Here is a 25,893-nt window from a genome sequence, read left to right as displayed (position 1 = left end):
AAAATAACTTTAGCATTTAGTTTATTATCTTTAGTAATTAAAGCTAATAAGTAATATATACTTTATAATATAGTATTAAGGGACTATTTCCTTTCTATATTAACTACGCTTTATATAAGGATAAAGATACCTTTCTTTCTATTAATACTATAGCGCTAGCTATCTTATAGAAGGAGATATAAGGGAAAATAGCCCTTAAGAGGAATATAAACCTAATCAAATAATACTAAGTAATATAAAAAAAGATAAAAATAGGGTAAAAGCTAGAGAAAAAAGAAAAAAATATAATTTAATAGCTATAGTATACCTACTATATACTCTAATTTAAATATATATTAGATATAATTATATTAATATATATTAAAAGTAACTTAATTATATATATTAATTATATTAAGTATATATAGAAGAACGTTATATTAGAGGTAAAATAAGAGTTATAAACTAAAGAGAGGTTATTAAAAGTATTAACTAGTTATAAAGGTTATTAAACTATTTTATAGTTATATATATTTAGAATAAAGTTATTAGTTATTAAATAGAAAATCCCTATAGTATAAATAAGTTTTAAACTAAAAGTAGTATATTTATATTTCTCTACTTATAGACTAAAGGGTCCCCTATTTACTAAATAGAGGACTTATTCTTATTAATAAAATAACTTATAAGAACTCTTTTATAATTAATAGTAATATTATCTATTATAGCTTAATAAAATATTAATAAGTTATAAGAAGTATATTTACTTTAGAGATCTATAGTATAGTTATAAATATTAATATTACCTATATAATTACTATAACTATTAACTAGATCTTTAAGCTATATAGGATACTTAATGTTAAAATAATTATATATATAGATTTATATTTATTATATAAATACTTAGTTAAACTAGAGATAATAAAGGAGAAGAGATTAATAATTAATATTATAGCTCTACAATAATAATATAAATAATAAAAGCTTAATAAGATATATTAGATTTATAATAATAATAACTTTATTAATATATTTATAAAAGTAGTATTTAATTACTATTTAGAGCGCTTTATTAACTTAAATTTATTAACTATTTAAATAGAGAAATAAATATTAAGATTATAACTTAATAACTATACTAAAGGAGGCTAAAAGAGGTAGTTAGGCTTAGTATTAAGCTTAAGTTTAAATTAAAATAACTATTATTTATAAGTTATTTATTTAGCTTATTTAAATTATTTAGTTTAGCTTAAATTATATTATATTAATATAATTATTATTAAATAAAAAGGGCTATTTATATTATATATAATATAATAGAAAAGAAAGAATTATTAATATTAGAATAATATAGTATAATTAGCCTATAAGTAGGGCATTATAATTCTATTAGCTAATTAATAATTATATAACTTATATTATATAACCCCTAATATCTTTTAATAAGATCTTATTACTATAACTAGTTAGTTAGTTATAATAATAATAATAAATCTATACTATATAAGCCTAAATACTACCTATTTACGCTAGTATTCTAAGCCTAATATATTATAGTTTATATCTACGCAATATTGCTGGATTTACGATCCAATAGAAACCCTGCCTAGTCGAGACTCAGTATGGGATTCACGCTCAACCTGGGATTGAAACTGGTCCCGAGCCTTGCCGCCGTCCGCCTCATCTGTAGATAGGAAGTGTCGCACGCGGTCAAAGGAGACCTGGCAAGCCTGATAGCGCATGCTGATGGTAGGAAACATTGCCAGAGACCTCGTGATGGTGAAGAAGGATGCGAGCGCCGGGAAAATGACATTGCTTGTCAACGCACCGCCCTGAGGAACGCGAATGTCTGTAGTGAAACTAGAATCAATGCGACTGGTTGCAAAGACACGAGAAACACCATGGCTGCGTTGAATTTTCCAACTTTCGCCAGCCGCATCAGCTCCTCGTCCCTGGCTGTGGCCAGCTTTTCGCGGAAAACTGGTTGTAGCACGGCCAGCTCGATCTGCTTGATCTGCCGCACAACCTGACTGATGAGCTCTACCCGAACGTCCTTCGCACTCATTACTTCACCCATGAGGCGTGACATTTTGCGCAGGATGTTGCCCAAAAGCGGAATTACGATAAGCTTCAGAACATGTTAGTTGACAGACGCTGGATTTGTACGCTGGTGAATGACAGTAGACGTCACATCACATATCATATGCAGTGTAGACTCACCGGTATAAAGGATCCCGCAAGAATACTCTGCCAACCTAGGATAGAGATAAGACCTCCCAGGCATACCAGAAGCTGAAGCGGTAGCATCCATATGGTATGAAACATTTCCACGAACTCGAAGACTCGAAACAAGTCCACGTCTATGAGTACTGAGGGGTCAGGGCCATCAGTCGCGAATGATTTTGCGGCAACTCTCAGGCTATGATCGCAGATCGCTGCGGTGAGAGCACACCGAATTTTGATTCCGATGATTCGTAGTTGGTATTTCATGCGAGCCTCAGAAACTCCCCCGAGTATGGCTGCGCAAAAGAGAACAATTATCGATGCGCCATTGCGATGTTCTAACAAGGATCGGAGTAGAAAGGGTTGGGTGAACGCGGCAAAGAGGCCTGCCAGTTCGAGACCGACACCCGTGAGCGTGACCTGTGGGAAAGGGCCGGCAATGATCCAGATGAGGCCCTTCCGAATGACTTGAGGAATGAAAACTCTCCAACTTGGCCGTACTTCGGTGTCACTGAGATTGTGGTGCACTGAAAGCTCATGTCTTCGTCCACGTCCCACAGGTCGGATGGAGATATAGCTCGAGTGGTGGCGTCTTCGAGGATAGGGTCCAGCCAAGATAGTGACATTGATGACAAGAATGGTGCTTTCGTCATTGAGTGCCATTTTGACGACCCTCGATCCGTTGCAGACGGTATACCCAATATCGCCATGAGTGTGGCCGAGAAAAGAGCGGGAAACGCAACAGCCCAGTTATATGTACCGACGACACGTCGCTGAAGATGTAAAGCAATTATCCAAATGAGTCATGATGCAGAAAGCCAGCAGGCTTCTAAATTTGTTGTAAGTCGAAAGGCTCTCAAGGCCAAATATAGTGCTGAGCCGATGGCGATGGCACTGACGACGGGTAATCGAAAGAAAATCATGTCGTGAGGCAAGGCCACGGTGAAGCCATAATTATCATAGAACAATGCTGCCGCATCAACGAGGATGAGTAAGATGTAGATTGCCTGATGGATACGTAAGTAGGAAGGCACGCAGATGAGCTCGCTCCAGTCAGCTTCAACCCTGATCCTCACTAGGTTGTAATACAACAATGTTGCACGATAGCCTGTCTGAGGGGAAGGTTAAGGCTGTGAAGTTGGAGATAGAGAGAACATACTCTGGCGAATCGCTCACTGAAACTGCTCTTGGATGTATTTGGTCTAGCGGTACCACTAGATCTACCAGCTCGAACCAGATACGCGATACTAGAAATGAGGTAGATCGTCGTGATGCCTAAGAAAGAACAGCTGTGAGATATGTTAGATACCTCTCGGTTTTTAAACGACTGGGAACGTAGAAAATGTGTGATTGGCAATACCAGAGAGGAAGGATGGGATCCATTGTAGTGTTGAATTGGATACAAAGAGTTGAACGCAAATTACTGAGAAGGTGCTGGTTTCATGGAAAAAGCGAGCTGGAGCAGCAACGAACATGTAATGCGTCTTTCCAAATCTTCTTGTAAGCTTGCTGAATATCAGAACCCACCAAACGGCCTTCTACACAACATGACGGCTTACAGTGAACTTGAAAGTAACACACGTTTAATAAGCACCACAATTACCGTGTCGTCTCTCGCAGGGTGTGCTCATCCTGATTACCCGGGTCAACTACCAACATAGTCTAACCCAATCAGGTGATCCCAAACGCATCGTCGGGCTCCATTAACACCTTCCAACTGCAGTCCAGCCTCAATCCAATACAGTTTGATTCTGACGACTCTAGTAAACGTAGAATTTGCTTCTGGTTGGAGAGTTATTTACACGTACGCACATACATAGAGACCGCTAATGCTCTGGTGCTACTGTGCCGGCGGTTGCCCATTCAGCAACCACCCGTTGATTAAAGACAGGACCTCGGCGGGCAAGTCAAACGGCGCAAGATGGCCAGAGTCAAAGATCTCGGCATATGTCAGTTGATCGTACGCTTTCCACCGACCGACACGCCTGGCCTCGTAGTACCACGGCACAAGCTCACGAAAGCGGAAGAACGGATGCCCGTGCCAGTTGAGTCCCTCGTTAACGAGCCTACGCATGCCAGGAGCATTGCAGTAGAAGTCTTTGTCGCCGACATAGATGAGAACACGGATGCCCTGCAGAGAGAATTCATCAGTAATTGCTTGAGAAATTTAGTCGGCCGTGAGTTCCGCCATATTTTGTGCTCACCTCATCTAAAAGATAGTTCATGTATTCTGCGCTGGACTTCCACAGGTCGCCAATTTCCTCCCATCGATTGAAGACGTCGAAGGAAAACCCCTTGAAATGGATACTACCAGCCACGCCGAGAGCCTTTTTTACGTCGCTGCTGCTCAAGTAGCTGTCGATATGCGGCATTTAGGCGTAACTTTCAAGAGGATCATCACCACATGTGCGGCGCTAGTCATAGGGGTTGCGATGCATCTCGCCCGTAACAACCTCGCCCATCTTTCTACAAAGCGGGCGGTTGGATCAGAGTGCGGTTTCGCAGATGTGAAGATGTTTCTCGCACCAGAGGGCCCGTGGAGCCCATTGAAGGCACTGAGACATATTGAATATGCCTTCTGGGCCAGAGCACAAAGCTTCGAACGCTCCCGCATTTTGCACGGGCTGCCGGACGAGGCCGTTACCGATCATGATGCCTTTGATGTCTATCTGCAGTAGCAAGGTGGATGGTTGGTCGTCTTCGGAAAGATGCTGCTGTTCTTCAAATTGCTGTGATTTGATCCAATCGGCGTTCATCTGGCCCTCATTCTTGTTTCGATGCTATTTACGATGGATTGTGGATGCCAGAGTCGGGACCCAAGACCCTCCGTAAGATTCACCAGCAATGTAAAAGTGACGGGCTGCTAGTTGGGGGAAACCCGTTAAGAACTGGCGCAGGAATATGTCCATTGCCTCTAACGCCTCGACGAACCCGTTTGGGATTTTGGATCCTGTCGAGAAGCCCACACTCCGAGGTTGGCTGATCGTACGGATTTCTTAGCTCGATTCCATTGTAATACCGAAAAGGTTCCGTTGGATTTTACGTACTCTACGAAAAGAGGAGTCGCATTCTTGTTCCACCCGAACTCATTCTCACTGGCAATGCGGCAGGGACCAAGCTCCATGAGGTTGCCATAACCAGTGGAAGAAGCCCCAGGACCCCTTCGATTCGAAAACGGCGATCACGTTAGCTCTGCTAATCGGAATTCTGAGTGTTTTCCGGTTTAAGGAATAATGTTGTAGGAAAAGGCTTACCCAGTCATCCACAGAATGGCAGAATCCGTTGTTGCCAAGTTCTTCCTCTCGAAAAGCCAGAAAAACAGGTGGCTCTCATCTTCGCCATCCACAGAGTCTATGAACCCGGAGGTCCCAGGCGTCGATCTGTTGCGAATTTCCGCTGTTTGATTGACCAAACGGACAAAAAAAAAACCGGTAGCGCTCCGTTCTCCGGGTACTCTGTCACGGCCACAAGCGGCTCTGGTGCGGTATTGCCTGCTCTCACGAAAGGTGTGAATAGGGTCAGGGCAACGGTTGACAGGTAGGCCCGGCCAATGCCGTAGGGATAGACAGACATATTGATTCGGTCTGTAGAGCTGTGGACAAGAGTGTTCCAGAGCCCTACGAATTTCCATCTGCTTGGGGGTGCTATGTAATCGCGAACGACTTTGGGAAGTCATCGGTAGACGCGGTCTGGGTCACCTCATAAGGAAGGTGAAAATACATACCGTTCCTCAGCTGCAAACCCGATGCTTAAATGTGTACTCGTTGGGTATGGCGAGATATCAATGACTAGATTATGAGGGTGGCTGCATTATATTGCGTGGCACATTGCATTTGGTGGTGCGCGGGAACAAACTGTGGGGCCGGTTTGCCGAAGTGCCCCATAACTACTCGTCCGGGCCCGGCTAGTATCCCGGACGCCTCCGGGTAGAGGTTACGGCCTCTGATTTGCGGCAGATGACGATGGTTGTCCGCCGACAATAATCGAGATGGCATGTTGAAGCACTTAATGCTGGTGGCGAAAGGTCAAATACATGTTGAAACATTCAAATTGATGGACTTTTCCGAAGTGCATCCATTTAGATGTGCACGAGATACTCTCTAATTCTCTTTACGCTAGCGCACGTAAGAAAACAGTCACAGTGCTCAAAAGCCATGCACTCATCGTGAGGAGAAGTAGAAGGCATTCAAGTCCAAACTCTACGTCGTCAAGTCTACATATCCAACACCCCCCTCGATCCGGACAGACGTACCAAACGCCGCAGACACCTTCTGCAAGTGCATGAGCACGCGCTGTGCCACGCCCAATGGCGGCGCCTTGGGCAGCGTCCGCTCAGGCAGAGTCGTGTCGTTCGTGAGCTGGTTATGAATCACGGGATGAAGAGACACCGCAGAGAGGCGTCCGTCTTCGAAGGCCACCCGTGCGATCAGACCGTCATCCCACTCAATCGGCAGTTTGTACCCGCGGAAGTCAAGCCCTAGGCTGTACGTCAGTGACTCGAGGCCGTAAAAGACGGGCCGGCCGCGGTAGGTCTTGACCCCGCGGAGGGTGTGTGGCCCGTGGACAAGGACCACGTCGGCGCCGATATCGATCGCGGATCTGCTCACGTTGAGAATGTACGACGCAGGTGTCGTGGCGGCGAGCGATAGGGGTATGTCCGAGTCTGCGGCGCCTGAGTCTGATTCGTGAGCGTGGAGGGAGAAGATTGTGGCGTCGGACCTAGACTTTCGTCGCGGAGTGAGTCGAGAATTCCGGAGAAGTCGTCTACATTAGGCTCCCAGAGGGTGCTCCGGAGCGTCCCCGGCGCCGGCGGCGGACTGGGGCGTAAGCGTTCCTGCAGCGCAAACCAACGAGATGCGGACGCCGCCGCGCTAGACAAAGGAAGCGCTCCGTGCCCCGGCGAGAGACGAGCCGGTGCCGGCGGCGGTGATATCGGCGGCGGTCAGGCTAGCTAGGGTGGCTTCCATGCCGGCGATGTCATCGTCCTAGGCGTGGTAATTTGCGTGGGAGGCGATGTTGAAGCCGGCCTTTGCCAGCAGCAGCGCTTGGCCGGAGTGGTACGTGGGACCACCGCCGATGCCGCCGTATTGTCACCGCCGTTCTCCGAAGACGGATGCCCGGTGAATTCGGCATCGCGCAGCAGCTGACCTTCCATGTTGAAGAAGGAAAATGTGGCGGACCGAGTGAGGTTCCATACCGCCTGGACCGTGGCGTCGGTCGAGTCCAATGCGTCTCCGAGCCCGTCTCCCGAGGCTGCGAGGGTCCATGTTTTGCCCGTGTTGGTCGCGACGACGGATGCAGCAGCTATTGAACTGACAGCTTGTGCCAACAGAAACAGCATCCAGAGACTAAGGATAGGCTGGCGAAGGCCGCAACGGATGGGGCTCTTGCTCTTATGACTGCTCCTGCGTTGGCAAAATATTGAGGGCTTGTACATGGCTCGAAGGAAGGATTCGGAAGTGGTTCTCATGCTGTTCCTGCCGCCGGATCTCAGGCTTCGCTGCGGAAACATGTCACCATTTAACCCGACTGCGGTCCTGTTGACCGAAGAGGGCAAGTATTGCTAGCTGAAATGTGGTTTATGTCGCTGTAGAAAGCTTCACGATCCACACATGCTATTAGCTAAAATTATTTGACGCCATCGTATGTCCAAGGGCCTGGAAAACATCATGCTTGTTGCGGAGCATAGCCCAGACAAGAAGATGAAGTTTCAAAGACAAGTTCATGATACCTATCCACTAATTAAATCAGTATTCAGGCTTTTCAGGGCGTAAACATGCACTCAAGAAGACAGGAGGAGAAGTTGGTAATGCAACTAACCGAACGTACCCTTAGCTTGTGAGACTACTCTTAATTCCATAACGCTCATGTCCTCTCCTCTCGTATCCCTGCGCCCCTCGTGTGATGCGATGATCGACCTTTCATCGCATATTTTCGACCCCGGAATTCGAGACTTTGATCGTTTGAGCGTTTAAAACCTCCTCACGGGTTCAATCTCGTCGCAAAAAGGCCTGGATGCATTGTCCATCCGCAGAACGTTGCATCAAGACAGAGGCACATGGCTCTGGATTGAAGGACAGGATGACCTGGCTTTAGCGCGAGCTGAGCGCCCGCTGCCGACGTCCGACCCACCAGCGTAGTGCCAAGACTTAAAATACCTCATTGCAAAAGCGTCCGCGGCGGCCTAAGATCTCACTCTCCTTGTGTTGATCCCGCGCGCGGGTTGCCTCCCCTTTCAATATCGTCCGTACACCGCCCGTGCCGCCGTGTAACATGACCAACAACTGGGTAAGAATATCCTGATCCGTGAACATCATCTCAACATGAAGCAGGCCAGGAAGACGGGCGCACGTGCTGTGTGAGTCCAGCCAGATCAGGTGAAGTGGTTTCCATCCCCCCCCCCCCACCCGGCTCTCCAAGTCCGCTGTCTGCTCCTTGACCGCCCTGTCCGCTGTTGGTTCGATATTCCTCTTCTTTTTTTCCCTTTCAGCTGTTCCGGTTGTGATATAGAGCATCCTTCATCGTACGGCTCTTCTTGATACGACGCCTACGGTAGTTGGTTGGTTCTGTCCCCTGGAGCTGAGGCATTTTCAATTTCATGTCCCCAAGGCCGCAGCACCAGCAGCCTGTTGTCCATCCCAAGTCCTTCAGACCCAAGGCCAAGTCGACTCTGGCCTATCGCCTGCTCGGTGAGAGACATGGACTGGTCCGCCGTCACCAACTTCAACGTCGTCATCAGCGTGCTCGGCGGTTGGCTCGTCCTCTTTGGCACGTTCTCCTATCTCATCAAAGAGACATGTTACCTGTCTGAAGCCCGTACGTCGCGTCCTTCCCCGACGGCCAGTCTCGTGACCAACAGGAGACGAGTCCGACGACACGTTCAGCCTCAGCCCAGCTAACCTGCGAGCAAAGTTGTCTCCCTTCTGGGCGGCGTGGCCTTCACCCATGTCGCCGGGTTCCTGAAGCCCGGAGAGTACGTCGTGTCCCAAGATGCCGTCGCCTCCGTCACCCTGGACTTCAGCCGCCTCGTCCTGGGCGTCCAGCTCGTCCTCGCCGGCGTCCAGCTCCCCAGCCGCTACCTCCGCAAGGAGTGGAAGTCCCTCTCCCTCCTCCTCGGCCCCGGCATGATCGGCATGTGGGCTTGCACGAGCGCCGTGGTCTGGCTCCTCGTCCCGGACCTGCCCCTCGTGCACGCGCTCGCCATCGCCGCCTGCGTCACGCCCACGGACCCGGTCCTCTCGACCACCATCGTCAAGGGCCGCTTCGCCGACGAGAACGTGCCCGAGGACCTCCAGCAGATCATCGTCGCCGAGTCCGGCGCCAACGACGGGCTGGGATACCCCTTTCTCTTCCTGGCCCTGTATCTCATCAAGTACACCGAGGCCGACGGCAACCCCGTCTCCGGCGAGGGGGGCGTCGCGGCGGCCATCCGACTCTTCTTCGGGCAGACCTGCGTCTACGTCGTGCTGATGAGCGTCTTCTACGGCTGGGTGGTCGGCTGGCTCGCGCAGAAGCTCCTTCACTGGGCCGAACGCTACAAGTACGTCGAACGGGAGAGCTTCCTCCTCTTTCCGATCGGTATGGCCATCTTCATCCTGGGAACCTGCGGAATGGTCGGCAGCGACGACGTGCTGGCGTGCTTTATCGCCGGAAACGCCTTCACCTGGAACGACTGGTTCCGCCTCGAGACGCTCAACGACCCCATCCAACCGGCCTTCGACATGCTGCTGAACATGGCCATCTTCATGTGGATCGGCGCCGTGTGCCCGTGGGAAAGCTTCTGGACGTCGGAGCTGGTCCAGCCCGGCCGACTGTTCGCCCTCGGCGCGCTCGTTCTCCTCCTGAGACGCCTTCCGGTCATTCTCGGCCTACACCGCTACATCCGCCAGATCCGGGGTCCGTCGCAGGCCTTGTTCGTGGGGTACTTCGGGCCCATCGGCATCTCTGCCATCTTTTACCTCTACGTCGGGCTCGAATTCCTCGAGGGCGTCACCGACGGCGATGGACAGCGGGCGGATGCGAAGAGGCTAGGTGATACCATGCTAGTCGTGATTTGGTTCTTGATCATCTGCAGTGTTGTGAGTGTTTTCCCTCCGGCTTCTATCGTCTGGTATTTATTTTGCCGTGATGCTGACGCCGGACAGGTCATTCATGGTGTGAGTGTGCCCATCGCGAAGACGGGGCTCATGCTGCGCGATAGATTCTTTCCCAGGCCCGTCGCGCTACCCACTTGATGACTTCTTCGGCGCCGTCAAGGGTGCCGTTCAATATTGCGAGACATGTACATTCGCTAAGATTTCCAATGTTTCTGGTGGAGGCTCTGGGCCGGGAGGTTGAGGCATCGCATCGTTGTCGGAGTTCCGGGTTTGCCGCATTTTTTTCTTCCTGTTCCTCTCATTCGGCCATACGTCTCGTTTTGCATTCATGTCGCGTCTTTTCATTTGAAGCATCTGGCCCGGTCATATCATGCATTACATGGTCGTTCTTGTCGACACAAGCATCGCTTTTCTGTCCCGATAGTGATTCTCAGACATGCAAACTTTTACAGTCACGAACGTCATCGAAGCAGTGCACAATGCCATCGTCTATTCTTCTAGTTGCCATATCTCATGTTAAAATCATACCAGTAATCGTGATCTATCGTTCAAGTTCGATCGTCCTGCTCCGTCTTATGTGATGATCTTCCTCTTCGTCGCGATGTAGCTTCCGTCCCGGCAGCCTTACCGCGTGGTCCAAGGCAACGGGCAAGCCCCGATGCCGGCCACGCAGCATTACAAGGCATAGTATGAGCTTGCTCCCAGTATGCCAAGCGCCGCAAAAACTATAGGCATCCGTCGGGATTCCAACAGAGATTCCCACAGTACCATAGGCCGAGACAACTTCGAAGATGATGTTGAAGACGGAAAAGGTGACGGGATCCTGTATGAACTTGGATGTTTCGATAATTGTGATGATCAGTACCGCCAAAACCAACCACCAGAGGTCGTGGGCCAGTTGTCCGCGGACCTGCTGGCTGATGAAGCTGATGCGGCTCTCGGGGAGATTTGGATCTACCGCGCCGGAGCCAGGCTTTGAGGGCGCAACGCCAACGCCGTGGAAGCTCATGAATGTACTCTTGAACGCGCGCCGGGCGTCAGACACGCCTCTCGACTGGCTTAAGCGACGAGCCAAGACAGAAGGTCGTGCAGAAGCCGCACTAAAGCTGGTGGTACGGGCGAGTGTTGGTGGACGGCTTCCCATCGGCAGCAAAGACGCGGCTGCTTCGACGTCTTCTTCGGACGTGGATGAAACGTCATCGCTGTAAATGCCCAGCGATCGCTCCTCGTAGACGTTGGAGTGGCGCATGGTAATGACGACTGGATAGACTGAGATGTACATCATGATGACATAGAGTAATTGCAGACCGATGAAGAGCCCCGAGATGGGAACTACGTAGAAGCCGCCGGAACGTACAGCTGCGATAGCATGTTAGAATCATCCTTGGTCCTTTCTGGCCTGTCAATTGAAGCGAAGACGAACTCACCCAAGGCTTGGAAGAGACCATCAATGACTCGGGATCCGACTGGGATTTTTTCGATAACTGAATTTCCAATATTGAGAATCTCAAACGCAACCCAGTCCACTGAGTTGAGACATAGTAGCATGAAGAAGAGCCACCAGGTTGGTCTTGACGGAAAGAGGTTTGTGTAGACTCGACGGGGATACTTGAGGATGAATTCCAGAGTAGCCTTGAGATCGTTGAAGGCGTCTTGGGGCGTGGCTGTGTTTAGGATCTTGAGGGAAGACCAGATGATGAGGCGGAGGAAGAGAGGATATGCGGTGTTGCCAGCCAGTATCAACAGTCCCATAGTGATCAAGACATAGTAAGCGTCCTGAAAAGGAATCATGTTCGCATCCAAGAGTGACATGCCCGAGTTGTTGAAGGCCGAGACGCCGTTGAATATACCAAGCCACCATGGATTGATCCCATTGGCTCTTGCCGTGTTGGGCATATAATTGTTCATCCAAGCACCGAGAGCTATGCAAGCAAGAACCTGCCAGAGGAAGAAGTACACCGGCACCAAAAGAGCCAGAACCTTGAGAGCACGGTATTCGCAGCCGCCAAGATGGTCGCGTTCGGCACTGCTCAGCCCATGAAACTGGCCATTGCGACTAGCAGAATGATGCCTCAAGAAATGGCGAGCGTCAAGGTCGACATCGGCCGAGTCCATTGGTGCTTTGGTGACTCTTCTGGATGGAAGCGCTGCCCCATCATCAGGAAAAGAGACAGCCGTTGACACGGCGTGACCGGCGTTGTTGGCATTTGGGTGGGGTGTGTCGTCGAAAGTGATGTGGCCTGGGTTCTGGGAGTCAACTACCTCATCAATGTCTTTGGACCCCTGACTGTGCTCGTCATTCGGCATGGACGCGGTCCTTCGAAATCGAGGAGGGGCTTGAGTAGCATTCGCGTCCTGGTATTTGGATTCTGGCGCGGAGTCACCGGTCTCCGGAAGACGTGTGCCCGTCCCTTTGAGTGCCTGCTCCGGCGGCGGGACAGTCTGGGCCCTGCCGAACGACAGTGCCAATTGTAACTTGGGTAAGTTCAATGGAAGGCGCGGCATAGCCAGCGATAAGGTGCTGCCTTGACGGCTGAGCTTGCGCGCGCGCTCTGCTCGGACGATTTCATCGAAGCGTTTCTCGAAGACGTGTTTGCGGGCCAAGACGGTCCAGATGGAAACCCAAATGGTGCTGCCAAGGAGAAGAAGTAGGAACAGAATGGTTTGTTGCCATGTCGTGAGCTGGCTGAGGTTGACCGTGTTCAGGCCAGCCTCGGTCATGGCAGATACCACGAGAAAGAGGCTGTCGGTATAGCTGACCTTGAAGGACGGATCGGAGGATCCCCAAAAGATGACGGAAGAAATGAGACATATGACAATGAAATAGGCATAGTGAAGGGTGATGAAATTGAGCGGAGGAAGGTATCTGCTTAGGGTGGAAGAAGATTGTGCAAAGAGGCGCTTGAGGGAATCATTGAAGCCCATGAGACGTCGTGCGTCGATTCGACAAGGAAGTCAATGGAGTTGCAGTAAACAATAGGATGAGATTGGTAGGTCATGTAGGAAAACACGACGTTGTGATGCAGTGCGGTGCGCGTGAGATTGTAACTGGCCAGCCCGGGGGTTTGTTTTCGGTCGGGGTCAGACGGAACAAGACGGCAACAGCGGTGGCAGATGACGTCTGCTGCTAGGCCTGTGTCAGACGACATGGCGAGGCAAGGTCCTCCTTCATTTAGATTGGAACGACTCGACTCGACTCGACTCGACTCGACTCGACTTGGGACCATTTTGGAAAGGCTAAAAGTAGCTGAGGCAAGCACCGAGGCGAGGCGATGGCTTTAATGCCTTGAATGGAGGTGGCTGTGCTGTCAAGTAGCGCTGATTTGGTCACTGCGACCCTTTAATCGAATAATTGCGCCTCCTTAGACTGGTATCTTTGCTTTTGTTCGCAATCCGGGATAACGACTTACCGATGCTATGCACTGTGTAATAGACATGTTTATTCATGACCTTGTTCTCTTGACCTAATTGTGTGGTCCCTATAGATTGTTAATATCTTTAATGAATAGTTTAAAACAGTTCTGACTCTTTCTCTGTATTTTTGGAGCTGGATATGATGAAGATGGCTATCTGCAACCTAACGACCTACGCGACAAACCCATTGCAATATCCTACCAAATCAACATGGCGTCTATTTGCCTCAAGTCACGAGATAAAAGATATTTTGAAACTGACTGTCAACACCCACCGCTTTTGACAACTTATTGAAGTAAACAGCTAAATCAATGCTCAGCAGATAAACATCTCCACGTTCCCACATGAAATCTTGATGTGCAGATTCCATCATATATCCATCGCCTGGGAATTCGATGTGGTTTAGCGCGTCATACTAATTGACCTGCGGGCGACTTTCTATGGCACATCATGGTTGAAGACTGCTCTTGATTTACCCCGAGCCTTTACGGAGATTGGACGTTATGAACTGAGAGTAGAATGATTTCAACTTACGGCTCATTAAGAAGTATAACATTACCTACCCGAACGTGATTCCCGCTCGTTATTATTTCAAGGGCTTGGTGATAGTTTGGGGAAGTAATAGCTAAACACTGGGCAAGCTTTAAAGGCTATGCGCACAATGCGTCTTCCAGAGTATGTGAACAGTACAAGAAGAACGAGAGTAGTATCTTTCAAGGAACGATACCTACGTTTGTTGGTTGATGAGCATGATCTGATCTTTGATCAAGAAAGGCTTCACAACTCCGGAGCATCTCCCGGAGCCGGCTCCGGACGTTTAATGAATTTCAGGAGGGCCGGCCGGGATCGGCAGTTAGGCGGGTTGGGTACCTTACCCCGGCCCACCTCCTGAACCTTACCCTCAACTGACACGCCCCTCAAATTTCGGATCTGGTGAGCTTTCGACGCTAGCCGGGGGAAAACTGTGATTACCATGGTTGACTCTTCACATCATAATGGGAATGAGAGTGTTCGATCCCAATCCACTACTGAACACCATGTCGGAGGAAAGGTCGGGCGCTTCTCTTGCTGTGTGTGGTAAAGCTTCTTCGTCGGTCATACTTCCAGCTCGAGAAACGGTGTCATTCACAGCATTGGAATGGACCTTAAATAACGTATTCTGATTTCCCAGTTAATCTCATGACAGCCCGGGCCTTCTGGCAAGTCTGATTCTTAACTTTCGGGTCAGCGGTACTCCGTACTCCTTGTATTTGACAGTTCTGTTATTTGTGATGAGGTTCGTCTCTATTTTCTTCGCATGGGCCCTTGCGCTGGCTTCGCAGGCCATCGCATGCCCGACCCGGGACGTCTCCTCTCAGAAAGTCTTCACCCACCCCGGTCTCCTTCACACCTCCAAAGACTTCGAACGCATCAACGGGTTCCTCAAGGCCAACCGCCAGCCATGGACGACAGGCTGGGACAAGCTCGCCGCGCGCGCCAACGCAGACTACACCGCGCGCCCCGTTGAGACTCTCTGCCGCGGCGCAGGCTCCGAGTGCACGGAGAACTACTCGCTTCTCTTCCGCGACGCGGCTGCGGCGTACGCCAATGCCGTTCACTTCAAAATCTCCGGCAACGAGACGCACGCCGAAGCTGCTGGTCGGATTCTCGACGCCTGGAGCAGCACTCTCACCCGGATCTGGGGCTCGTCCGATAAGTTCCTCGCCAGCGGCATCTATGGGTATCAGCTCGCCAACGCCGGCGAGCTTCTTCGCGACTGGAGCGGGTGGAAGGGCCTTCCGGCTCTGGTTGATATGTTGACCAGTGTGTTCTACCCGATGAACCATGATTTCCTGGTCCGCCACAACGACGCGGCTATCGATCATTACTGGGCGAACTGGGACTTGGCCAATATGTGTGCCATGCAAGCCATCGGCGTTCTGTCAGATAACACGACCATGTATGAGGAGGCGAACAATTACTTCAAGAATGGGGAGGGCAATGGTCAGATCGAGAACGCGGTATGGAAGATCCACAAGGAGGCGGGATCGAACAAGCCTCTTGGTCAGGGTCAAGAAGCCGGGCGTGACCAAGGACACGCTCTTCTTGACTTTGCCTTCCTCGGAGTCTTCGCGCAGCAAGCGTACAACCAGGGGGAGGACCTTTTTGGATATCTTGACAACAGAATTCTGGCTGGGTGAGTAATCTGAAGTTTCCAGCATATAGATACTTGGCTAACAATGGATCAGCGCCGAGTATGTTGCTAAGTACAACCTTGGCCACGACGTCCCGTTTGCCACTTTCACCAACAGCCATGGCACCGCCGAAGTCATCAGCGAAGCAGGACGTGGAGGACTTAGGCCGATTTGGGAGTTGATTCACAGTCATTACGACTCTATCAAGGGCCTTAACGCTTCCTGGTCTGGTCAAATGCGCGACCTAGTGAACGAAGATGCCGGTGGTGCCGAGGGCGGCGGAGGCGACTACGGCCCGAACAGCAGTGGTTACGATCAGTTGGGCTTCGGTACCCTCCTTTACAGACTCGAGTAGTGGTTGCATGGTATGCTTCGAATAGCGCATCGGTTTTGCAGGATCTTTCTACTTCTTTGACACTCATTTGTATATGGCGTCTGTACTTATCTTCTTCTTGTTTCATAACTTTTCACTAGTCAAGTCATGAGGCGGGTTTGCCTAGTTTGACTTGTAAATAACCACACACGACGTTCTTTTACGGTACTTGGTTTGAGTCTTAGCCGTAGATTCATACAGAGGGCAGGACAGACACGAAGAAGCTATGATATCAGGATACTCAAGCCAGTCCCCTATCTCAATAAATATGTCAGACAAATATAAACGATGACTGGGAGGACGCTCTCTTCTTGAGTCTGCTATGATAATTCTAAGCTAAAACATGGGTGGCTAAGGTTTCACCGTTGAGTTCACCACTGGATCAGTCTTTGATGTGTCGAATTCCTGTTTGCGATTTTGTGGCCTCGCGCGTGTCACTAGCTGCTGAATGTTCAGTAGGGCTTCCTGTATTCATACGGAATTGCCTGAAGTCTTGTTTCTATTATTGACGCTACCAGTCAAGTCTCGAATTATGTATCCGGGTTCTGATGCTCTCCTTTGCTAGACTTTAATCTCTTGACATCAGTAAGCCCATATCAGACCACCCCAGCTCGGATGATCAGCCCCGGTCAATCGGCCTTCCGTACCAACAGATTGCTTTGCTTTCGTAGTCCAAGGCGCTTCCAATCCTCGCTTCACGACGTACTGGTAGTAAACAATGTCCCACATCGGGTTCGACGCAGTTACCCCCCGTCTCTCCTGCGAGATATTGGCCCACGGACCGTTGACGAGAACTGCCTCGCAGCGGAACCACTTCGGATCGTAGTCAACGGTCTCGTTGAGATTGTACTTAGCCGTATATTCGGCGCCATTCAACAGGAGATTATTGCCCTGGCTGTACAGATCGACTCCCTGACTTTGGGCAACTCGAGCAGCAGTAGCAGCCCAGCCAATACCTGTCATCGTGTGGCCTACAGCAAATCAGTCAACTCATTCATGCAATTCCTAGGGAACCTACTTTGGTCACGCCCGGACTCAGATGATTGACCGGTCTCTGGCTCGAACATGGAATAAAGCCCAGCACACGGGTTATTCAGGTACTCGTTGATGGCGTAGTTGTACAGTGTGACATCGTCCAAGTAGACTGCGAAGCTCAAAAGCGCCTTGATGCTCGCCATGCCGTAGTTGGCCTGTCCAATGGCGACGGACTGGCGCGAAAAGAGCCAATACAGCTGGATACTGAATCCCGAGCCGCCTTGCCATCGGGCACCGGCCTCGGTCCAGTTGCCCTCCCAGCGCATGATCTCCGCCGCGTTGACAAAAAGGTCGCCCTCCAGACCGATGAGAAGCGAGCGATCCGTACCAATGATGTCGACGAGCGTCGAGCCCCAGCTGTCCAAGATCGTGGTGCTGCGGTTCCAGTGGGCTTGGTCGCGGGTGATGTACCACATCAGGGCATTTTGCCATGCCGCTCGGGAGTCTGAGGTGAAGGTTGTGTGATTGCTGATGCTGCCGCGAGATAGTACTGCCTTTGGTCCCTTCATCTCGTACGTGGCTTGGCTGTAGCTATCTTTACTGAAGACATCGTAGGTAGACATCCAGGGATCTTTGCCTTCTAGTACGCCACTCCGGATACGCTCGAGATCCTCGTGGGTGTGCCAGATTCCAGGATGGACGAAATCGCTGGGCCGGCTCTTGAGGAACTTTGAAATGTCACCTGCTGGAGAAGGTGTAAGCGGGTATACCGGCCCAAAGGCGCCCGGTATGTCGGCAACCGTTGCGAAGCATAGTTGGAACAAGACAGCGATCACAGACACCATCGAGAGTGACATGGAGGACTTGAAGTATTCTGTTAGTCTCGATCAACTCTTGGAGATGGGGGTTGCAAGATCACCTTCATGTTGTCATCCGAATGTGAAGCTAACAGAACAAGACTTGACCAAAGAACGTTTCTAGGACCAGCGTCAAATTACACATTGCCAGCCACGGGTAAGGCTATCCTAAAAGACGCTCAAATCGGATCGGCCGACGCAGGTCATGATCGGGCCCGGGTGAGGTAACGGGCCGGTAAATAGGATTCACCACATTCAATCTGTAGTATCAGCATCAGTGCCGAGAGGCCATCGGATGGATTGCGGGGGAAGTATGCGGAGAAGCTTGTTCATCCTTCGATCACCACCAGGCACTGCAACGGGGGTGCCTGTATTGATCCATGCTTAAAGGACGTGGAGAGACAGCGGAGTAACTCCCGGTAAATGTGAAAGCAGCAGAAACGTGAGAATCTCAGTTGTACAGAATCGAAAGTCGCGGTATGCGTCACCTGTGAGAAACTCCGCGAACTACAAGCGAGGCGAAAAGAATTGAGGCGAAGGGAACGAGCAACGCGTAAAGCGACACTGAAATGGCGCGGGGCGAGTCGGGACCCATAAAACACTGGCGCCCCACGCAAGCGCCCTTAATAGATACGCTGGTTTCCTGTGGCTCTCAACAAGCCACGGTTGTGTGGTGTAGTGGTTAGCACCCCAGATTTTGATCACCTTGTGATTTCTGGTACCCCCGGTTCGAACCCGGGCACGACCTTCACTTTTGCATCCCACAGTGATGCGTCAACTTTTTTTTTGGTGATGGTGATGCTGTTCGAATGGGTGGCAGCTGTCACAGAACCTTTTCATTCAGACTGCGCGAGTCTGCGCTTTAAATCCTCTGCGTCTGATGTGAATTGAAATCTAAAAACATGCTGCAAGTTATTGACTTCGGTCAGCCCAGGCTTTCCATGCTCCTCTCAACCTTATCGCTCGCCGTCTTTTAGTACACTGGTTAGTGACTTAGGTGACAATTCGCCGTGGACGCATCCTGCCTGGGAACGTTGATGATTTGGATCCCGAAGACGGTCTATGAATCGGGATGCCCTTTTGGGTAGACTGCTAGGACAGCCGTCCGCGATCACGTTGGCTCGACTCGCTTTTCCCTCACAAAGCCACATCACCAACACACCTGTATCAGAGTCTCGTTTGTCAAGACACTCAAGACCCATCATGTTAGATCGGTGCAGGCATTCTGAGCTTTTTTCATGGCCTCTGCGACGCGACCTGCCGGAGAACCCCTGCAACTCGCCCACGCACGTCCGCCAACGCCCCTCTCCCGCGTGTTAGTTCGCGCTTGTCGTTCATGCGTCGCAATGTTTGCCGATAAGGTACGGCTGGATTGACGGACGAACAACTCAAATCGGGTGGAATGGCCACTGTCGACCCCGACTGCTTGGAACCGACCGTAGGAGCTCCGTGTCGTCGAACACGGCAAGGCAGACTTATCAAGGGCCTGCTATTGACGTTGTCGTTCTTGAGTGCGGGGTGGGCGTTTTGGTTTATGCATGTTTGCTCGCTTCTTAGACGACAAGCATTGACGGGAACGAACTCCTCCGTTCGGACCAGACAGCATACCTATTATATACAGGCGACACTGAGCTTATTAAGTCTAATGACAGTCTGTTGTCTTTGCAGTTATAGCTACCGGTGGTAATCAGTTTTATTTTGCTAGCGCTGTCTAGTCTTCGCCATGTGATGAAGAGATGGGTTACTCTTTCTTTCCCCGGGCAGACCCGGCCGTCCCACCACCGCCGAAGGTGACTGTCGAGAAGTCCCCGAAACCAAAATTCAACCCCGAATTCGACGAGACAAGAGACGAGCCGAGAAGCAATCTTCATCGTCTGCAATACGGTCTGGGGCAATACGGCATAATAGTCATCGGTGGCGGTACAGCCCTCATACTCGCAATCCTCGGCTTTCTCCTGTTTCTTTGGACAGCCGAAGGCAAAGACGACGGAAGGCAGGCTTCCATTGCTTGGAGACGAATCATGCTTGATCAGCGCATAACCCAAGCAATCACCATATCCACTGTTCTACTCCGAAGTGCGGTCACGGCCCAATCGTCCATCTACACCAGCCTCATCGCTGGTATCATACTGGAAAAGCATGGAGTACCGCTATACCGAGTCGCCGAGGTGTCCATGATTCGCTGCGCGAACGACGGCCCTTTCGGACTGGCATGGCTTCTCGTCACTTCTGCGCGCAAATCGCGATTACAGGCGACGCTCGCGATCACCCTGCTTCTGACCACCATTGCGGTCCAATTCTCCTCGACACTTTTGGTCTCTGATCTCGACTTCAACTCTCTTGTCGGAGATCCTCGAGACACCTCTCTGAGGGTCCATATGAGTATGGACGTGATTACTCTGAATCGCCAATTGAATGACTGGATCTTGCGGCCTAAAGCATATGTGCCGTTTGGTGAAGCGCCTTCCGCGGGAGATCCGACGCCTAGCGATCTAGGCGTCAGCGACACTGGATTCGTGAACAGGGTTTTCCTCCCGGTTTCGACAGAGAAAATGGCCTCTTTGCGCGAGTATGATGGGAAAGGCTACGGCTTCGACTCCCGATTCGTATGCATGCGTCCTTCCATGTCCGCTATCCTTACTGTTACCATTCCACCGCCAGGAACAACGTTCTTGCCTTTCTACTTGGCAATCGTCGGCAATTTGTCACCGGCGACGACTTTCCGACAAGCCGGACTGCAGTTACCGGCAGGCTGCGAAGATGGGCGATGTTTCCCATCATCCTTCAACTGCTCACTCCCTCAGTTCCAATACAGCCAATCCCAGGTCAAACAGGGTCTTACCAACAGCCTTTGTCTACCGGATGGCGTTAACGCCAGACCCAGCGCTCAAAACTTCACCATCTCTGACCAAGGTATAGCCGCTTGGTCCCAAGCCTTCCTCTTCTTCAGAACTAACGGGACTCACGACTTATGGAAAGCGCCTGGAGGACAGTTTCGGGATGGCAGTGTTCGTCTTGAGAGCATCACCCGCACCGACGGAGAGTGGATCACCTACGAGCCTGGGATAGGTGTGCCGAACGCTGCTGGCCAACTGGTCAACAATGGCGCGCTGAGGCTGGATGTGTCAATGTGTTTCCAGCAGTTGGCAGTCAACTTTGCCGACGTCCAGGTCTCGACCAAGAAAGACCTGGAGGCGCCGCAGGTGGTGTGGGATATCGATGCAAAAGCATGGGACACCAGAAAGGTTCGACGGCAACTGGGTATTGGTCCTCGATCCAACTCGAAGACGCGACGGGGTGTCTACACCGTTGACTCCATCACGAACAGGCAGCATCTCAATGCCACGCAGTATCTCACCAACAAGCTGATCAACGACCTATACAACTCGCCTCGAGACAATGTCTCGATCTTTCTAGATCCCTTGGGGAGCGGCATCTCCCATGTCAAGCCCAACGTGGAGTACCAAGCCATATTTGCCGACATCCTCAACGCGACCAACAGACCCGGTGTGGCGATGCAGTCCACGTTGACTGCTCTATCGGGCTCGATCATCAACGAGGCTCTTCCGCAGTTTGACGTTGTCGGGAACGCCGTGTTGACTTCTTCCGTCAACGTGCTGACCCCACAAAGCTTTCGGGGACTTCTCGTAGTTTACGCAGTGGTTGCCCTGAACATGGCCGTTGGGTTGACGGTGATCTTCATGTTCATGGTGCAGTGCCGTTATTCCACCCAGGGCAACTACTGGCAAGGCGTCTCGCAACTTATGTCTGATGAGACGGCCTGGATAGTAGAAGGGGCCACACAGTCTAGTGATGCCCATGTCAAGAGTCAGCTGGGAGAAGCAGGTCAACATGTCTTGATCAGCCGGTCCAGCCGGAGCGGTCGCGTAAGAGCAGCCACGGCTGAGTCAATTGAATGAAGGTCATGTATAGAAAGTCGATGGACTTATGATAATCACGAATAATAAACACTAAATTCTCTCTGGTACTTCTGCATGTTTCCCTCCCCTGGCCGTGCATGCGTTCAAGCGCCGACCCTCTTCTTCTCCGCGTCCATCAAGTCTTTCAAAGCCCCCTCCGGAGCGTCGTCGAGATCCATGAAAATCTCAACCATTCTCAAACCCTTGCCGTTGACGAGTTTCTCGTCGCCCAAGATCGCCTCCAGCTCGCCCCACGTCCTCGCAGACCGTACGTAGCTGCCCTCTTTAGCGCCGAAGAAACTCGGTGCCTCCAGGTACCGCCAAGGAGCGACGTCGTTGTACCCTTCCTTCAATCCGTGGATGCACCGCTCGATCGTGTAGCCGTCGTTGTTGATGAGAAACACGATGACGTCTAACTCGTTGCTGATGATGGTGGAGAGTTCCTGCACCGTCATCTGGAAGCTGCCGTCGCCGATGAAGAGGATCGTCTGCGCGTTCTTGACGCCGTGATACTTGGATGATTGGACGAGCTCTCTCTGCGCAAGCGCTGCGCCTTGGGATGCCGGGAGCATGTATCCGATCGATAACCACGTTGCTGGGAGGAAGAGCCTGGATCGCGGCGGCATGGGGAACACGCGGCTTCCGTGGCCTGCTGTGCCTGTTTCTCCTAGGACGACATCTCCCTCCCGGATGATGTTCGAAACCAGGTGCCAGATTTTGGATTGTGTGATCTTTCCCTCAGCCGAGACTTCAGAAAAAGAGATCTTGTAGTCTTTGGGAAGCGTTGGGTAGGAATCGTATCGGTAGATCTGGGAGACATCCAGCCTGTGCAAGAGCGAACGAGCCACGGCGCGGGCGGTGATGTCTCGGAATACCTGGTCGCCCACCTTTACTTCGGTGTCGCGGAAGAGAATAGACACGTCGGATCTCGGAACCATTGTAAACTGGTTCGTGTTGGTAGAACTCAAATGGGGACCGAAGAAGAGAACCAGATCTGAGGTCTCGAAGAGCTTCTTCTCCTCGGAGTTGGCGTGTTTGCCTCTATAAATACCATGGAAGTTGGGGAGTGTTTCGTCTAAAAGAGACTTGCCCAGAGGCGTTGTCCACGTGGGCCAGCCGGTTGACTTGACGATTTTCTGTACGTCTTCGACAATTCCGAGAGGTCTGATCTCGCCGTCAACAAGAATGAGCGGCTGCTTTGCCGAGTACATCTTCTGGATGATTACTTCCAGCGCAGCGTCATCCGCAGACGTCGGCGTGTAGTCGGGCTCCCAAACGGGTGACTGGAGATTCTCAGCCGGGACAGGGACGGATACCAGATCGCCCGGAACCTCGATGTAAACCGGCCTGCTGTGTACGAGACATTGCCTCAGCACCTCGTCGATCTGTTCCGGTGCTTTCTGGGCATGTCGAAGACTGGCCTGCGCGATGGTGACATGGGCGTGCATCTGCGCGAACCGCCGGTACTCCCCGTCGTTGAACCCGTGATGCATCTGGACTCTGTTGTCCTGGATTTGCCTACTTGGCGTGCCCACGATATGGACCACGCCAGCACGCTCCGCAAACGCACCCGCGATGGCGTTGATGGCTGACAACTCTCCGACACCCGATGTGGTGACGACAGCGCTGATGCCCTTGATTCTCGCATATCCGTCGGCCGCATAGGCCGCGTTCAGCTCATTGGCGTTCCCGACCCAGTGCAAGCCCGACGGCTTGACGTAGTCGAGCAGAGTGAGGTTGAAGTCGCCCGGAACGCCGTGGACTGAGTCTATCCCGAGCTGGCGCAAGCGGGTGAAGAGGTACTCCGCCAGCTTGACCGTGGCAGGTGAATCGTTAATCTCAACGGTAGTCATCTTGAGAATATGTTTGTTGCTAGGAAGATAGGAACAGACGAGCAGGATAAAAAGCGATGTCTCCTCGACGCTGCCTTTAAAAAGCCGCTGGGAGGCCCGTTGGGAGGCCGATGATGTCTTCAGATCATGCACAACCCCCTCTTCATGTGCTCCCTTTCGCTCCCTACCCCGAGACGCCGAGATTTGTGGGGCTCTGCCGTCGTTTCACTCCGACACTCCGACAAATCAGGCCGGGGAAGCGCACCGGATACTCCTATCAAAAACGTTCACGCCGCGAAGTGATCTTTTCAGGTGAGCGTTTGTGGATACTCGTAAGAGACAGCGTTGGCAGCTGATGGAAATAAATAGGAGGACGAGGCCCTGAGACATGAGACACGGACGGGAAGTGAATCAGTACATTGCCAGACACACAGTAGCTTCGCATATCGGCAACCTTCGGCTCAGACGCACTTCGGTCCAAAACATGCTTCTCCAAACACTAGCGAGTCTAGAACAAGCTCGGGCTTTGCCTCCAACCGAAGCCTCCAACTTGTCTTCGACCAGATTCAAACCGCACTCAGCTGAGCCCAAGCCAAGAGCTCAGTCATGGGGCCACCGTCTCGAAGCTCGCCAACCGTCGAAGCTGAAAGCCGCGGCGGCAACTCTCAAGTCTTCGGACATGGTCAGCTTGGGGACCGGCAGGCCGAATCCTCAGTACTTCCCATGGGAATCGCTTGTTGCCCACGGAAAATCACGTCATGCCAATGGAACTTTTGGGGAGGGAACCACGCCTACGCCCTGCAGCAAGGATGATCATCCCTTCGGTCTGTCCCGAGCCTTGAATTATGGAGACGCTGCCGGATCTGATCAACTCGTGCGCTTCGTATCGGAACATGTCGACCTCATCCACAAGCCTCCGTACGCGGATTGCCAGACGTGTCTCACATGCGGCACGACATCCGCGCTGGACATTGTCTTCCGGATGTTCTGCAAGCATGGAGACTCGGTTCTCTTCGAGAGCCAGACGTATCCGCCCACCATTGAGATCGCGCACGCGCAGAGATTCACTCCGGTCGGAGTCGGCATGGATGGCGAGGGCCTCGTACCCGAAGATCTAGAGAACATTCTCGCCACTTGGGATGCAGCCAGAGGACCGAGGCCCTTTGTCTTGTACATGATCCCGTCCGGTCACAATCCGACCGGTGCTGCCCAGTCACGTTCCCGACGAGAAGCCATCTACAAGGTCGCGGAGCAGCATGACCTGTTGATCATCGAGGACGATCCGTACTTCTACCTGCAACTCGGAGATCCATCCGATTCTGGTAGCAGACAGGATGGCCAGCTCTCCGCTGAAGAATACCTAGCCGAGCTCCCCTCATCGTATCTCTCACTGGACAGATCCGGACGAGTGATCCGTCTCGACTCGACCTCCAAGATCCTGGCCCCGGGACTCCGTGTCGGATGGCTCACTGCCAGTGCTGAGATAGTCAGGAGATTCCTCGCCGACACCGAGATCAGCTCGACCTTCCCGGCCGGACCTTCGCAGGTCATGATGTACAAGCTCCTGGCCGAGTCTTGGGGCCATCGTGGTTTCTTCGATTGGCTGGGCCATTTGTCTCTGCAGTACAGTCGGCGACGCGACCTACTCGTCGAGGCTTGCCGGAAACATCTCCCGTCGGATGTGTGTAAGTGGGTTCTGCCGACCTTCGGGATGTTCTTGCTGATGCAGCTGGATATCTCGAAGCATCCTGCTGCAGGAGAAAAAGGGAGTTTAGAGTCGGGCTTCATACTTGGTACCGAAGACAGAATCTACACAAAGTCTGCCGAGAATGGGACTTTAGTGACAAAGGGCAGTTGGTTCGCGGCGGAGACGGACAAGATACGGGATGCTTCTCTACGCTTGACGTTTGTTGCGGCGCCTGAGGATGCATTGGACACAGCTGTAGAAGCTTTTGGACGTGCTGTGCGGGATGAGTTTGGAATATTGTAGAGTACCGGTTCTCAACTCACAGACCTGTTTATCTACCACCAGGTGCGTCAATGACGC

At 51.3% G+C, this 25,893-nt stretch overlaps 9 protein-coding genes across 9 annotated transcripts; 4 read left to right on the top strand and 5 right to left on the bottom strand.

Annotated features, from left to right (window-relative positions):
- Positions 1–1,565: 1,565 nt before the first annotated feature.
- On the bottom strand, positions 1,566–4,577 carry CkaCkLH20_05363 (uncharacterized protein; the record flags this gene model as incomplete). Its single annotated transcript, XM_038888082.1, has 4 exons — positions 1,566–1,842; positions 1,881–2,110; positions 4,100–4,336; positions 4,410–4,577. 4 exons carry the CDS (start codon positions 4,575–4,577, stop codon positions 1,566–1,568), a joined length of 912 nt encoding a protein of 303 aa, XP_038746558.1.
- Positions 4,578–6,404: 1,827 nt separating this feature from the next.
- CkaCkLH20_05362 (uncharacterized protein) lies at positions 6,405–7,642 on the bottom strand (the record flags this gene model as incomplete). The annotated part of the gene is made up of 2 exons (XM_038888081.1): positions 6,405–6,877; positions 7,354–7,642. The coding sequence occupies 2 exons, from the start codon at positions 7,640–7,642 to the stop codon at positions 6,405–6,407; spliced, it is 762 nt and encodes a 253-aa protein (XP_038746557.1).
- Positions 7,643–8,903: 1,261 nt separating this feature from the next.
- Positions 8,904–10,439, top strand: CkaCkLH20_05361 (na h antiporter; the record flags this gene model as incomplete). Its single annotated transcript, XM_038888080.1, has 3 exons — positions 8,904–9,021; positions 9,118–10,283; positions 10,350–10,439. 3 exons carry the CDS (start codon positions 8,904–8,906, stop codon positions 10,437–10,439), a joined length of 1,374 nt encoding a protein of 457 aa, XP_038746556.1.
- Positions 10,440–10,976: 537 nt separating this feature from the next.
- On the bottom strand, positions 10,977–13,226 carry CkaCkLH20_05360 (cation transporter; the record flags this gene model as incomplete). The annotated part of the gene is made up of 3 exons (XM_038888079.1): positions 10,977–11,026; positions 11,070–11,660; positions 11,729–13,226. 3 exons carry the CDS (start codon positions 13,224–13,226, stop codon positions 10,977–10,979), a joined length of 2,139 nt encoding a protein of 712 aa, XP_038746555.1.
- Positions 13,227–14,986: 1,760 nt separating this feature from the next.
- Positions 14,987–16,244, top strand: CkaCkLH20_05359 (uncharacterized protein; the record flags this gene model as incomplete). The annotated part of the gene is made up of 2 exons (XM_038888078.1): positions 14,987–15,891; positions 15,944–16,244. 2 exons carry the CDS (start codon positions 14,987–14,989, stop codon positions 16,242–16,244), a joined length of 1,206 nt encoding a protein of 401 aa, XP_038746554.1.
- A 600-nt stretch (positions 16,245–16,844) lies between these two features.
- On the bottom strand, positions 16,845–18,082 carry CkaCkLH20_05358 (glycoside hydrolase family 92; the record flags this gene model as incomplete). Its single annotated transcript, XM_038888077.1, has 2 exons — positions 16,845–17,233; positions 17,281–18,082. The coding sequence occupies 2 exons, from the start codon at positions 18,080–18,082 to the stop codon at positions 16,845–16,847; spliced, it is 1,191 nt and encodes a 396-aa protein (XP_038746553.1).
- A 1,748-nt stretch (positions 18,083–19,830) lies between these two features.
- On the top strand, positions 19,831–22,014 carry CkaCkLH20_05357 (uncharacterized protein; the record flags this gene model as incomplete). The annotated part of the gene is made up of 1 exon (XM_038888076.1): positions 19,831–22,014. One exon carries the CDS (start codon positions 19,831–19,833, stop codon positions 22,012–22,014), a length of 2,184 nt encoding a protein of 727 aa, XP_038746552.1.
- Positions 22,015–22,118: 104 nt separating this feature from the next.
- CkaCkLH20_05356 (thiamine pyrophosphate enzyme) lies at positions 22,119–23,867 on the bottom strand (the record flags this gene model as incomplete). The annotated part of the gene is made up of 1 exon (XM_038888075.1): positions 22,119–23,867. The coding sequence occupies one exon, from the start codon at positions 23,865–23,867 to the stop codon at positions 22,119–22,121; it is 1,749 nt and encodes a 582-aa protein (XP_038746551.1).
- Positions 23,868–24,330: 463 nt separating this feature from the next.
- CkaCkLH20_05355 (aromatic amino acid aminotransferase) lies at positions 24,331–25,836 on the top strand (the record flags this gene model as incomplete). The annotated part of the gene is made up of 1 exon (XM_038888074.1): positions 24,331–25,836. One exon carries the CDS (start codon positions 24,331–24,333, stop codon positions 25,834–25,836), a length of 1,506 nt encoding a protein of 501 aa, XP_038746550.1.
- Between the last annotated feature and the right edge of the window lie 57 nt (positions 25,837–25,893).

Source organism: Colletotrichum karsti, assembly GCF_011947395.1.
Source record: "Colletotrichum karsti strain CkLH20 chromosome Unknown Scaffold15, whole genome shotgun sequence".
In the NCBI taxonomy this organism is placed as follows: Eukaryota; Fungi; Ascomycota; class Sordariomycetes; order Glomerellales; family Glomerellaceae; genus Colletotrichum; species Colletotrichum karsti.
Note: the sequence above shows the minus strand (reverse complement) of the source record. Positions and strands in the feature narration are given on the sequence as shown.